Consider the following 13589-nt stretch of genomic DNA (forward strand, 5'->3'; position numbering starts at 1 on the left):
TCAGGCTAAGAATAAAGATCCTCAGACGAAATATTGACTTTCAAGCTCATTAGAATAGTACAAACTCTGTATTTGCGTTATATACTGTGTTTCCATTTATGCTTGCACATGTTTCAGTAAATCACTGCATCTATTACTGGTTTTCCCTGCAATATATAAAGAAATGAGAGGTGGCACAAGACCTTTGTATTATATGTATGCAGTAAGATACTTCTGATGGTCTATTGTTTCTTATAAATGAGTGTTTTATGATCTTATTCCAGATGTTTTTCCTCCCAGGAAAAATAAAACTAATCAACTGAATTTTGAGTATTTAATCTGTTCCTTTCAATGCCAGTACACCGGTGTGTAAGTGTTAGTTGTGAGTATTTGTTTCTGATGTCACTTCCTGTCACATCATGTGATCATGTGACCCGGTGCTTTCCCTCTGCTGAACAGAGTGATATTTGTATCAGATGCATCATTCAGCTGAAGACAGCTCATCACTAACATGTTGGTCGCAGTCATTTATCTGGCACTTTTTACACACTCAGGTGGGTGCTGAGTATTAACTCATAATGAACATAATGGCTAAGCAGGACTTGGACGGTTGAGATCCCATCAAATATTTCATATCTGAGTAACTTTGCATTTGTTTGTGTTGAGATGAGACACATTGAAACATTGACCTCCATGTGCTGCAGCTCTCCCTGTTGTAGTCCTTCAGTCTGGAGATCAAACGTCTCCCCCAGGAGCCACGGTGACGTTGGAGTGCAGAATGGGTGAAGGGTTTGACATGAGCAGCTACACCATGCTCTGGTACCGACAAAACCACCACGGAGCTCAAGTAGAGTTTCTCATCAAAGAACACGAGAAAACTGTGGGTCGCTTCCACTCGTCTATCGAGGCAACCAAAAACAGCTTTTCTCTTCAAATCACTGAGCTGTTTGTGAACGACAGCAGCACCTACTACTGTGCTACAGTCACAGTGATGCAGCCAGACCAGGCCCTCATACAAATAACAGGACTCTATATATCGCTCACAGGCATGAAGGAGCTGTGGCTTTTTAGACATCAGAATGCGGGTTGTTGCTGAAAAAAGGACTTTTACCCTGTTTGTGAGGACATTTATGGACGATTCTTTTCTTAAGTAAGCAAAAAGAAGATACCATGAGACTTCGTCCTGTACACTTTGATATGAGCAAGCAGCTCGGGTTGAGACAGAACAGATACATGACTGTCATCAGTTCTTGTTCGACAGTTCATGTCAAAAACTTACCAACTTATATAGTGCAGTGAGTTGTCCTTGTGATTCCTTAAATGCTCATAGTTAAAATTTTTAAATGCTTAAAGTCTGCTGCTCCATATAGTCACACAGGCTTTCTCCATCTGTCTCGCTTTGCCAAATCATGGAGTTTAAATATCTATAAAATCATATCATCATTGTCAAATAGTCAAAGTCAAATATGTTCTGTTAAAGCTAACAGGCCAGCCTAATAGTGTTTGATTCAAAACATGACTCCTCCTCAAACATGAATGTGAAACACGCTGTAATACTTAGCTGCGACAGGTTCAAGAATTAGTTGAATGTGCATTAACAACAAAATCCAAGTTTGAAATATAGCTGCAAGCAGCGATGGCGGGGTCTAGCAGAACAGCAGGTAAGCCTTCGGCTGCTCAGGAAGGCATCATGAGTCCATAGACCAAGGTTGGTGTTTGAGATGAACTAGTCTTCATCCAGGGATTCCAACGGTACCTCATTTGTCCAATTTGAACCAACGGCTCCAAAGTTATGAGCAAAATGCATGTTTGCTACTTATAGCGCCCCCTCTGAGTTGAAGTTCACCAGACTTCTTGGGCCTCTTAAAGGCTTGATCATGAGTCTGTGTTAGAAGTTTGATGTCAACAGATTAAATGGTTGCTGAGATATGGCCTCACGTCCTGTTTGGCGCGTCATCGCTGAGTTTGATTGGCTGCTACGGGCAAAGGGAAACGAAATAAAATATTCCACATGATAGCTCTTGTGAGGTTTGGTCTGAAAATTCTATGTGTCAAGTCCCGTGGAAATCAGACAATCTGGGTGACCTGTAATGCGTTTTGAAGGTTTTTGATATAATTCAAAATGGCGGACAATCCAAGATGGCGCGAATGACGTCACGAGGTTGGTTAACCTCGGCTATATCCAGGGACTCTAGCTGTACCTCATTTGTGAAATTTGGACAAACGGGTCAAAAGATATGAGTAAAAATGCATTTTTGCTAAATATAGCGCCACCTATAGGTCAAAGATAACTATAATTCTTGTGCCTGTTAAAGATTGAGTTATGAGTCTGTGTTATAAGTTTGATGTCAAAAGATCAACCGGTTGCTGAGATATGGCCTCACGTCCTTTTTGGCGTAGTCGCCGCCAAATTTGATTGGTTATTGTGGGTGAACAAAGTCGAAATTCAAAAATCCGCTTCCTAACTTTTGTGCGGATTTGTCCAAAGATACTGTGTGCCAATTTTCATGAGAATCTGTTAAAATGTGTGAACGAAGAATCCTTTTGAAGGTTTTCAACAAAATCCAAGATGGCGGAAAATCTAGTCAGACGGAAAATGACGTCATAGGGTGCGTTGGAATCGTCATGATCCAAGGATTCCAACGATACCTTGTTTTTGAAATTTGGACCAACGAGTCAAAAGTTATTTAGCTGAATGGGCTTCAAACTTTGACATGTTGGTGGCGCTAGAGAGTTTTGAGTTTGGGTTCCAAATTTGTTGAATTTGCTAATGGGATTGTCCTAAAGATATGGGCCAAATTTCACAACTTTTTACCATTGCGTTAATGGGGCTGCCATAGACTTCAATGGTGGCGGAAAGTAGAAGAATAATAAGAAAAGCTACTAAAACAATAGGGTTCTGCAGCTTCGCTGCTAGACCCCTAAATATAGCTGCAAGCAGCGATGGCGGGGTCTAGCAGAATAGCAGGTAAGCCTGCGGCCGCTCAGGAAGGCGTCATGAGTCCATAGACCAAGTTTGGTGTTTGAAATGAACTCGTCTTCATCCAGGGATTCCAACGGTACCTCATTTGTCCAATTTGAACCAACGGCTCCAAAGCTATGAGCAAAATGCATTTTTGCTACTTATAGCGCCCCCTGTGCTTGGAAGTTCACCAGACTTCTTGGGCTTCTTACAGACTTGGTCATGAGTCTGTGTTAGAAGTTTGATGTCAAAAGATTAATTGGTTGCTGAGATATGGCCTCACGTCCTGTTTGGCGCGTCATCGCTGAGTTTGATTGGCTACTACGGGCAAACGGAAGTGAATATAAAAATTTCACATGATAGCTCTTGTGGGGCATGGTCTGAAGATTCTATATGTCAAGTCCCGTGGAGATCAGACAATCTGGGTGACCTGTAATGCGTTTTGAAGGTTTTTGACATAATTCAAAATGGCGGACAATCAAAGATGGCGCGAATGACGTCATAGGATTGGTTGACCTCGGCTATATCCACGGATTACAACGGTACCTCATTTGTGAAATTTGGACAAACGGGTCTAAAGATATGAGCAAAAATGCATTTTTTCTAAATATAGCGCCACCTATAGGTCAAAGGTCTCCAAAATTCTTGGGCCTCTTCAAAATCGAGTTATGAATATGTGTTATGAGTTTGATGTCAAAAGATTAAACTGTTGCTGAGATATGTCCTCACGTCCTTTTTGGCGTAGTCGCCATCAACTTTGATTGGATGTACTGGTTGAACAAAGTCAAATTTGAAGTAAAAAACGAGCAACTTTTGTGCGGATTGGTCTAAAGATACTCTGTGCCAATTTTCATGAGAATTGGTCAAAATTTGTGACCTGTGAAAATTTTTGAAGGTTTTCAACAAAATCCAAGATGGCGGAAAATCTAGTTAGACGGAAAATGACGTCATAGGGTGCGTTGGACTCGTCATGATCCAAGGATTCCAACGATGCCTTGTTTTTTAAATTTGGATCAACGACTCAAAAGTTATTTAGCTGAATGGGCTTCAAACTTTGACATGTTGGTGGCGCTAGAGAGTTTAGAATTTGGGCACGAAATTTGTTGAATTTGCTAATGGGAATGTGCTAAATAGATGTGCCAAATTTCACAACTTTTTACCATTGCGTTAATGGGGCTGCCATAGACTTCAATTGCAGCGGAAAGTAGAAGAATAATAATAATAAGAAAAACTACTAAAACAATAGGGTTCTGCAGCTTCGCTGCTAGACCCCTAATTATGCAGTTATGAATGGAGATATTCGCTTTGTATCCATCTAAACTGCAGGAACTCGAAACACTAACATCCGGGAGAAAAATGTACCAAAAAACTGTTCTGGTAGGGAGGTTTTCTTTCACAAATACCTTTTCAAGCAGGGACTGACGCACCTTGATTCCATTGCATCATTTGTGACAGTGTGGAGGTGGAACGGGGATCAAAGTTAATTTGCCACTGAAGGCCTGCTTCGTGTGTGCTTAGACACATCAAACCAGCATCACAGAATACGCCACTCAAACCAAAGCTTCTGTCACTACTCAGCTGATTCAGTGACAACAGCTTCTGTTTGGCATGTGTGCATTAAGAGGAGGTACAGTGGCGGGTTCCTTGTTGATTGATTTGTGTCAGCAGTTTTGATCCACCGGCTGTGCCAACACTCCAGAGAGTACTGTCGAAGAAGATCGACACACTTGAGCTCACTTACTTTGCTTTACCCACCTTCCACCTCATTGGAAATGCAAAGGCTGAAAGGTTCAGAGCCCTGGGCTGATTACGTTCTGAATACTGTTGGTAAAAATTGATCTTTTGATCTTCAACTGACCATATTTGGACAAAAAGGTCAAGATGGAGAGAGATACTTGAAAGCAGACTGGACAAACTCAGCTCACAATGAAGATCTATTAAATGAGCTATCTGAGGAAGTCCACCAGCATAGTAATCAGAATGAGTGAATGCATCAAACACCATAACAACTTATAGGAAAACGTATTGACTTACACTTTCATGAGGGACTAGGAGTCTGTTCGAGCCTGAGATTTTGTAGATCCATCATCAATATTCACTATCACTGGTACGGAACTTAGAGAGACTTCAAAAGTGAAAGAAGATGTGCCGTAAAATAAAGGACAATCACAAATCAGGAACACGAAGACCACGGTTTGGTTTGTAGTTTTAATCTTCCACGGTAAGAACATTCATATTCAGTTTGAATAAAAACAGAGCAGTGTGTTCCTCATTAAGTTTGTTTTAACTGTCTTTCTTGCTATCCAGATTTATCCATTTTTGTTCAAATCCACTCGCATTTTTCAGTAAAGGAGACCAGGCTGTAACCTTGCAAATGTCAATGAGATGATGACCAGCATCTGAACACGTTCTGGGACAGACTCAAAAGCTAGAATTTGCTCCTAGCATATTTCATTGGTAAAGATGTGTGGATTACTGAAGCTCCTTCTAATAAAATCCATGCACACCATGTCCCATCACACAGTGCAGTTCCACTCTGCAGATACATCCTGCTGAAGCTGGACATATTTCTATGCCTCCAGTAGGGCGCAGAGGGTCAGGAAGCCTCACCAACTAAAACACAACCTCAGACAAAACCAGGAAGAGGAGAAGGGAAGCAGAAATAGGATTTACTGACACACATCACATTTAGAACAAATCACTAACATTTATTTGCACATATACATCAGGTACAAGAACTGCGTGTTCATAGTCGTGCTTCCACAACACCACAAAGCTGATCTGTTCAGATAAGACAGCAGGTGTCTGCAGGGTGGAGAGTATCTGTCACACTCAAATTTTTGTCCCGGACAGCTTCTCATCATATACACCTTCATTCTTTACTATTTGATTTTGCCATAATTCTGTTCGATTAGGATCGAGTTTAAGAGTCTATCACAGACTGACCTCTACTGGCTTCATGTGGGATTACATTCAAAGTAAAAACAAATGATTTTGTGCTTCAAAATCAATCATGGCACCAATCATTAAGAATTAATACAAGTAAGGTACAGCTTCCTCATAAACATAGTTTATGTGTTTAAACACGCTGATGTTACCACTTCATTGTTGAATGATCACTTAGATAAAACCTTAAATGCACAGAGCGATAGCACAGCACACAGACTGGTAAGATGTGGATTCTATAAAAAAATTCACTTTGTTGGTATGCGTGTTTCACAAGAACATGCTCATTAGAATACTTGATCTAAAAACCTTCTCTCAGCTCCATCTAACCACTGTTGGACACTGAAACGACTCGAAGACAAGATGGCTGATTGCAAAGCAACTCACATTTTACCAAATATTAACATGTTTATGTTGCTATCACTGATAATAAAGTGATAAAATACACAATGAAATGTATCCTGAAATAAGCATTCAGAAGTCAGACATCATTAATCATTCTGATGAACTTGGCGATGTAAGAGATTTAAGTTAAGTTAATAAATACAACGATGTCTCATATAATCTGGTGTCATGAGATGTGACAAACTGTATTTATTCAAACACTTAAGTACACAAGTGAGGTAACTTTATCTGTGTTTTCTCCTCATAATACAAAAAACATCACCCTGTTTTTTCTTTTTTACCATCCTACTTCAGATCAGTGAGAAATGAAGCATATTATCCTTCATTTCAATATATATATTCAATATGTATAGTATACTATTGTATAATAGCATATTGTACTCTATATATATATGAAAACTTTAATCAATGGTCACTTTATGATGCAAAATATAAGATCATATTATCACAGATAAAGTCACCTATAACTTTATAATGTAAATAAATTTAAGAGCAGTTTTAAAAATCTGTCACATGTGTCAGCGATTGTCACACCCTGACAACTGATTGGATGAAGAGCTGTGACCAGCAGAGATGTCACTTCCTCTGAGCAGCTATAAACAAACACCAACAAAAAGCAGCTTCCCTTTTCCTTCCCTCTGTTCTCTCCTCTTTTCTTAGCTGTCACAGAAATAGCAGCAGTCAGGTTGGAGCGCCTCAGACATCAGTCAGCCCGACCTGCACAGCTGCTCTCACACACACACAGATGGAGGCTGAGATAAGGAGAAGCTGGGTGGGGGAGGCAGAGAGGAGAGAGCTAAAGAGACACAAGGTTTTTGTATGATGCTTTTTCACCGTGGGGACAGGGAGCCACGGTGATACAATCCCATAGAGCCGCCGTACAAAAACCTCCTTCCATTAACTTCCATTGTGTAGACGGCTACATGCAACTTAGGAGGCTCAACAGAGCAGAAAAATCATCCATCTGAAGGTGTGTAGGATGCTGGAACAGGTGGCCATTGATTAGTCACTTTATATGTAGATATTTGATCAAAAGGAAGTTTTTTAAGGTCTTGCTGTTCATATGTGGAACATTTGGAAGTTTGCTTTGCTCATCTTGACAAAGACAAAACAAATGTTGACATGATGAAGTTCAGCCTGTATGTTTAAACCCTCTTTATCCTCTGGATTACCAGAGTGTGTCTGAACAGGATGATTCTGGACAGTTTTGGGACTTTTTGGTCGAAGAGACTTTCAGAGTGACACTGGAGCAGAAGCTTACTTTGGAAAAGGAACAAAACTCACTGTTTTAGGTAAGTTGGAGCTCTTACAAGTTCTGCTCACTGTATTAGACTTAAACTGGTGGAAAAGTTGGATGAAAGTGAAGGAAAAAGCTGTTGTGTTAAAAGAATCTGCATTATTGAGCTGAACTCAGAGCACTGTGACATACACTGATCCTGCTTACTTTGGCCAAGGAACCAAACTGACTGTTTTAGGTAAATATTTCCCTTTAATACTGTGTTTTGGTGGATTACACATTGGTTTAAGCCTTAGTATAGACAGAAGCATCAGTAAAGACTTTTCAGAGATAAATCAGGGAGAGAAAGAGATTCTTGCTCAGTATTGCTGCACTGTGACAATGCAAACGAAGCTTACTTTGGAAAAGGAACCAAACTGACTGTTTTAGGTGAGTGAAGGAGGATTCAAACAAAACTAATGAAACATGATCTTAAACTGCGTCAGTGCATAAAGAGACATCACATCCATTGGTATTTACATTTTAAGTCCAGCTCAGGGCTTTTTGATATTAAGCTGCAGCTCTGTGCCACCTATGAAGCTTATTTTGGACAGGGAACAAAACTGACTGTTCTGGGTAAGTAAGACTTCTGAATGTCTTCTCATGAACTCACATGTAATAAATAAGTTACAGTGACATTTTAATGGGAAAAAAGTTAATATAAAGGAGACTATAAAGAAACAAACACTGGTTTGTGATTTAAAGACAAGTAAAATGAAGAAAAAAAGGTTTTCAATGTTAAATAACAGGAAAAATAGGATAGAAATGCAAAGGCGCAAAGTAAAAGCAGCATCTTGGGCTGTTTTGAGCACAGATCATGTGCACTGTGACTCTGGTACTGCTGAAGCTTTCTTCGGTGCAGGAACAAAGTTAACTGTTTTAGGTAAGAAACCAAAACACATGAAAACCAGTACCGCTGTTGAAGTGTTTCATTAAGAAATGTATTTTTCTCAATTTAAGTGCTTCTTGTTCAGCCTAAACTGATGTAGAATGAGACATAACAGTCATCAGTGAGCTGAAACCAGTTTAACAGGCTGCTGATGGAGAGCTTTTCAGGTTTTGTGGAAAAATGATGCAGCTGGTTGCTTTAAATGAAAGTTTGATTCACTCAAAAATCTAAAAAGGAAGTAAAGTAAAAGCAGCATCTTGGGATGTTTTAAGCACTGATCATGTGCACTGTGACTCTGGTGGTTATGAAGCTTTCTTCGGTGCAGGAACAAAATGAACTGTTTTAGGTAAGATACACGTTGTGCATTAAGTGTGTAAAAAGTTAAGTGGTAGAATGTTTTACTGGAAGGGACATTAACAAACTCAGAGTTCTTCAGCTCACTGGAGTTTCAGTTCAGTGCTTTTTGTTCTGAAGCATAAACGCTGTGTCAGTACGAAGCTTATTTCGGTCAGGGAACTAAACTGACTGTTCTGGGTGAGTAAAACGTCCAAATTTCTTATCATACAAATAACAAGACAAAGAGAATATGTCAAAACCAAGCAGGTTTCTTATTGAGAGAGATGTTGTGTGCGCCATAAACAGCTTGTAAAAAATGAATGTAGATCAGCAGCTGGTGGATTATTTTTAATTCAGGTGAAAGTTGTTTATTGTAAAACTAGAAAGCAAAGAAGTAAAGTCAAATCAGCTGACAAGCTGTTTTCAGCACTGGTCATGTGCACTGTGACTCTGGTGCTTCAGAGGCTTACTTTGGTGGAGGAACAAAGGTAACTGTTTTAGGTAAGAAACACTTTGAAGTTTATTAAATGTTCTGGAGGAATAATTCAATGCTTCTAAAACTTTGAATACACCACAACTTCTGAAGTAGGTCAAGTTAAACTCGTGAGATGCAAAATTGTGAAAAAGCTGGTTTAAATAGAAAGTGTCAGAGAGGCAGCAGGAAGAGTTTTTGTTGCAGTTCAGAGTCTCTGTGCTCCAACAGGGAGGCTTACTTTGGAGCTGGAACTAAACTCACTGTTTTAGGTAAGAAAACACTTTGAAGTTTATTAAATGTTATATAGAAATGATTTCATGGGTCAAAAACATCAAATTCCCCAAAATACTGATGTTTAGAAAGTCAAAGTGTTCACAAGTCAAAGAGTGATAATGTTGGATGAGTTACAAAGTATAACAGATAAAGACAGGCAGCAGGAAGAGTTTTTGTTGCAGTTCAGAGTCTCTGTGCTCCAACAGCGAGGCTTACTTTGGAGCTGGAACCAAACTCACTGTTTTAGGTAAGAAAACTTCCAGCAAACAAACTGAGCTCAGCTCCACTCTTTGGTTATCTGTGAGTCAGAACTATCAGCAACACTTGGAACATAATCAATAGACATTTGATATGACAGCAGTCAGCAAAGTGCATGAATCAAAATGCACATGTTTATTTGTGCCAGTAAAAATGAGCCTTCTTCAGTTAAAGTGCTGCAGCTATAAAACATCTGGCTCTACGCCCAGATTATTAGTCTCAGTCAGTTCTTATCAGCTCTGTGAAACACTGTGAATACACAGTCAGAAGCTCACTTTGGAGCTGGGACTAAACTCACTGTTTTAGGTAAGAAAGTAAAGATTTTCAGTGTCTACTAATGTAAAGCACTGACAAAAATAAGGGAAAATCGCTTATTCTGAGCTAAACTGAATTTAAATCTCAATTTAAAATGGCTGTAAACTGATCAGATTTTGTAAAAGCATGGATTTTGAACAAGATTATGTTGGGAAAAAGGTCTTTAGTGTCTGTAAAAGAGCACAAAGACAGTCTGCAGCTCTCAGCGCTGAAACTTCAGCAGTTTTTTATGCAGCTGTTTATCAGTGTGAACAACTACGAGCCTGCTTACTTTGGCAGAGGCACCAAATTGACTGTACTGGGTAAGAAATGATCAAATCTTGTGTTTCTGAAGCTCTTTCTGCAACCTAAATCTGCAAAATTATTGTTGAGTAAATAATATTTTGGTGTACTTTTTGGGATTGTTATGCTGTTATGTTGTCAGAACTCTGGAAGAAAATGTTAAAAACCTGTGAAAAAAAAAAAGATACCTATAAAAGTTGTAAAAAGTGTCAAAGTCTGTACAGACATGTAAATCCCTCAGTTCAGTGGAAAAAGGCAACATTTGGGTCAGGCCCCAGACTTTGTTATACCTGTTCAACTGTTGTGTTACTTAATCCGTTAACTTAAAGGCTTCAAAATGTGCAACAAACACTAAAAGTGCTCACAAGAGACAGCAGTGAGTCATTTGCAAAATAGTATTATTTCACTTACTAAATAGAAAGTTACACAGAATAAACGTCTGATAAATTGTGATTGTTTGATAGGACTGAAAATATTCTGGCAGCAAGATTAAATATAAGGTAGTGGTCAGTTTTTCCATGTGAGTCAGCAGTGTGCTCTGGCAGTTATCCTGCTGCTTTTGGAGAAGGAACCAAGCTAACAGTTCTGGGTGAGATCATTACAGTAGTTAACTAAAATACACTTTTATGTGATGAAAACAACTGATGTTCACTGATTCTAACCTACAGAAGTGTTAGGAGCACATTGTCTTCTTGTCTCCAGCAGGAAAACTGCTTTGTGGGTTTCAGGCTTTTAACAATGCAGCTTTGACTGAAATCTGAATGAATTCTTTCCTCTGACTTTTCAGAATCAGGACGTGATCCCACTCCACCAACAGTGAAAGTTCTTCCACCTTCACAAAAAGAGTGCAGAAACAAAAAAGACAGGAAAAGGAAGAAGACCCTGGTCTGTGTGGCGACTGGTTTCTACCCCGACCATGTCAAAGTGTCCTGGACAATCAATGGAGTTGGAAAACCTGAAGGTGTGGCGACGGACAGCGCTGCCGTGCGAGAAGGACAGTTCTACAGAATCACCAGCAGGCTGAGGGTCCCTGCTGATGAGTGGTTTAAACCTGACAATAAATTCACCTGCAACGTCAAATTCTTCGATGGAACAACAAGCACTGACCATGCTGAATCAATTAATGGTGAAACAGGTATGACACCTGCAGGTATTACCTAATCTGAAGCTTTATGCCATGAGAAAATATCTCTCATTGACTAAATTGGTTTTATTCTTCATCAGATGTTTCAGGTGGAGGCATGTCAAGAGGTAAATGTTTTACTTTGTCCACTGAATGTGATGTTAACAGTTTAAACTGCAGTGAACTTTGCTGCTCTGGTCACCAGTCTCCACTAACTGAATGTTTCCTCTTTGACCTCCCTGCAGAGAAATATCTGAGGATCACACAGAGCGCCAAACTCTCCTACGGTGTTTTTATCGTGAAGAGCTGCATCTACGGAGCCTTTGTTAGCTTTTTGGTGTGGAAGCTTCAGGTGTGTTAAACATCAACTGCAGCTTACATCAGTTATCCAACTTACACCCTTGTTATTTTAGCATTCACTGTCTTCTATATAAAACCTGCTTTGGGATGGAAGGATTTAAATATGTGAATGAATGAAATCTGATGACTGAAAGGACAATATGTCTGGTCTTTGTGTTGCAGAGTTCAGCAGGAAAACAGAAGAAGTGAAACTGAACTGAGGCCTGGATCTACAATCAGCAGGAGATGGATTATTCTGTTGTGTGTAAATAAAATCTGGAGAACACAGAACACACTGTCTGTGTATTGCTGTGACTTTGCATTCATATGAGAGTTGATCAAATCCTGCTAATATAGAGGAACTATGTGCACATTCTTCTCACAGTATAAAAGCTTTTGTTTCCTGCTTCATTGGCTGTGTTTTCGCTGAACTATTTCCAATTAATGCTTCTTCTAAATAAACACCTGCAAGTTAATCTTCTCAGTCAAGTCGTGTCTCTTTCCTTTTGACTTTTGCATCAACAGCCCATCATCCTACACTGAACATCACTTGTTCCAGAGATAGAGTCAGATATTTTTAGCTGCAGGCTTATCTGACTGTTATTCTGAGAAATCTGTTTCGTTTTCACAATGTTGAAACGTCTCAGCTCAGGAAAATTCTTCATGTCGGTTTAAGTGAGTCATTAGCCAGGCTTTCCAACAAACTCACACAAATTAGAATTTATTCTCCTTCTTCTAACTTGTGAGTAATGTTCTACCCACATGCTTTGGATCCTGAAATGTGTTTTTAATGTAATTAAAGCAGGTTAACTTGAGTTTTCAACTTTGTATGAAAAGATAAGTTCATTTCTATTACTGTAACGTAACAACAGAAGGTTAGGGTCCTCGTGTGTTTGGAGAAGAAGGTCAGAGCTGTTGCTGAAGAGGAAGATTAAGTGGGGCATGAAACCTGCAGAGGAGCAGAGAGCGACAGCAGAGGACAGGATGTGGTCACAGAGCAGCCTGCAGCTCGTTCTCTGTGCTGAGAAACAACGGAGGTGAAACCTTCCACTTCACCACAACCTCCGGCTCTCTGAGTGCACCTGCATGTGTGCACCAGCAACCCCCCCCCCCCCCCACACACACACACACACATACACACGCTGCACATCTCTGAGCAAACAGTTGGAAAAACTTCCGTTTCTGTGTCAACCGAAGCTAAAAATCGAACATGTGTCTGAGTTATATGACAAACAGCAGCTGTTCACTGAGATCTGGGGCAGGAATTTGTTGCTAAATGTTTCATGCTGATGCAGAGAACAAACATGAAATGAATTCTGTTGCAGTTTAAACACAGCTGCCCGTATTAACGCCATCCATCCGCCAACCGTCACAACTCAGCTTTATTTATACGGCACTTTTTCAAATACAAGTAAAACCCAACGTCCTTCACTGAGCAAAGACAACAACCAAAAACAAAGAAAGCACAGGCACTGAACATAACAAAATGTAAAAATCAGAAGGTCAGCAACACTTTTAAAGGCTTCAAAAAGAAAAACACTGGGGTTTCATTGTATTTTCCTCCTTCATGTTGAAAACAACAAAAAGCACAAACTATAACAACTATATGTGAAGCAAAGCCCAGCAGTTAACCTGATTACTGCCTCTGTAGTGACCCACAATATCTTAGTTCTATTTTCAAGCACTCAGTGCGACTCACATTGAGGAAAACTCTTGTTCTTGTTCCATAAG

The 13589-nt window shown here is 39.7% G+C and overlaps 1 protein-coding gene across 1 annotated transcript in view; it reads left to right on the forward strand.

The window, feature by feature from the left end:
* The window catches only part of LOC140270687 (M1-specific T cell receptor beta chain-like), a 37489-nt gene extending 24911 nt beyond the window's left edge, over positions 1–12578 (forward strand). The window contains exons 6-11 of the mRNA XM_072365884.1: positions 4404–4420; positions 10377–10416; positions 11184–11531; positions 11630–11647; positions 11765–11871; positions 12042–12578. Coding sequence (XP_072221985.1) covers positions 4404–4420; positions 10377–10416; positions 11184–11531; positions 11630–11647; positions 11765–11871; positions 12042–12068 — 557 coding nt within the window. The 3' untranslated portion in view covers positions 12069–12578. The remainder of the gene's footprint in view (positions 1–4403; positions 4421–10376; positions 10417–11183; positions 11532–11629; positions 11648–11764; positions 11872–12041) is intronic.
* The last annotated feature ends 1011 nt before the right edge of the window (positions 12579–13589 follow it).

Source organism: Leuresthes tenuis, unplaced genomic scaffold (assembly GCF_036924035.1).
Source record: "Leuresthes tenuis unplaced genomic scaffold, fLeuTen1.0.hap1 SCAF_15, whole genome shotgun sequence".
NCBI classification, from domain to species: Eukaryota; Metazoa; Chordata; class Actinopteri; order Atheriniformes; family Atherinopsidae; genus Leuresthes; species Leuresthes tenuis.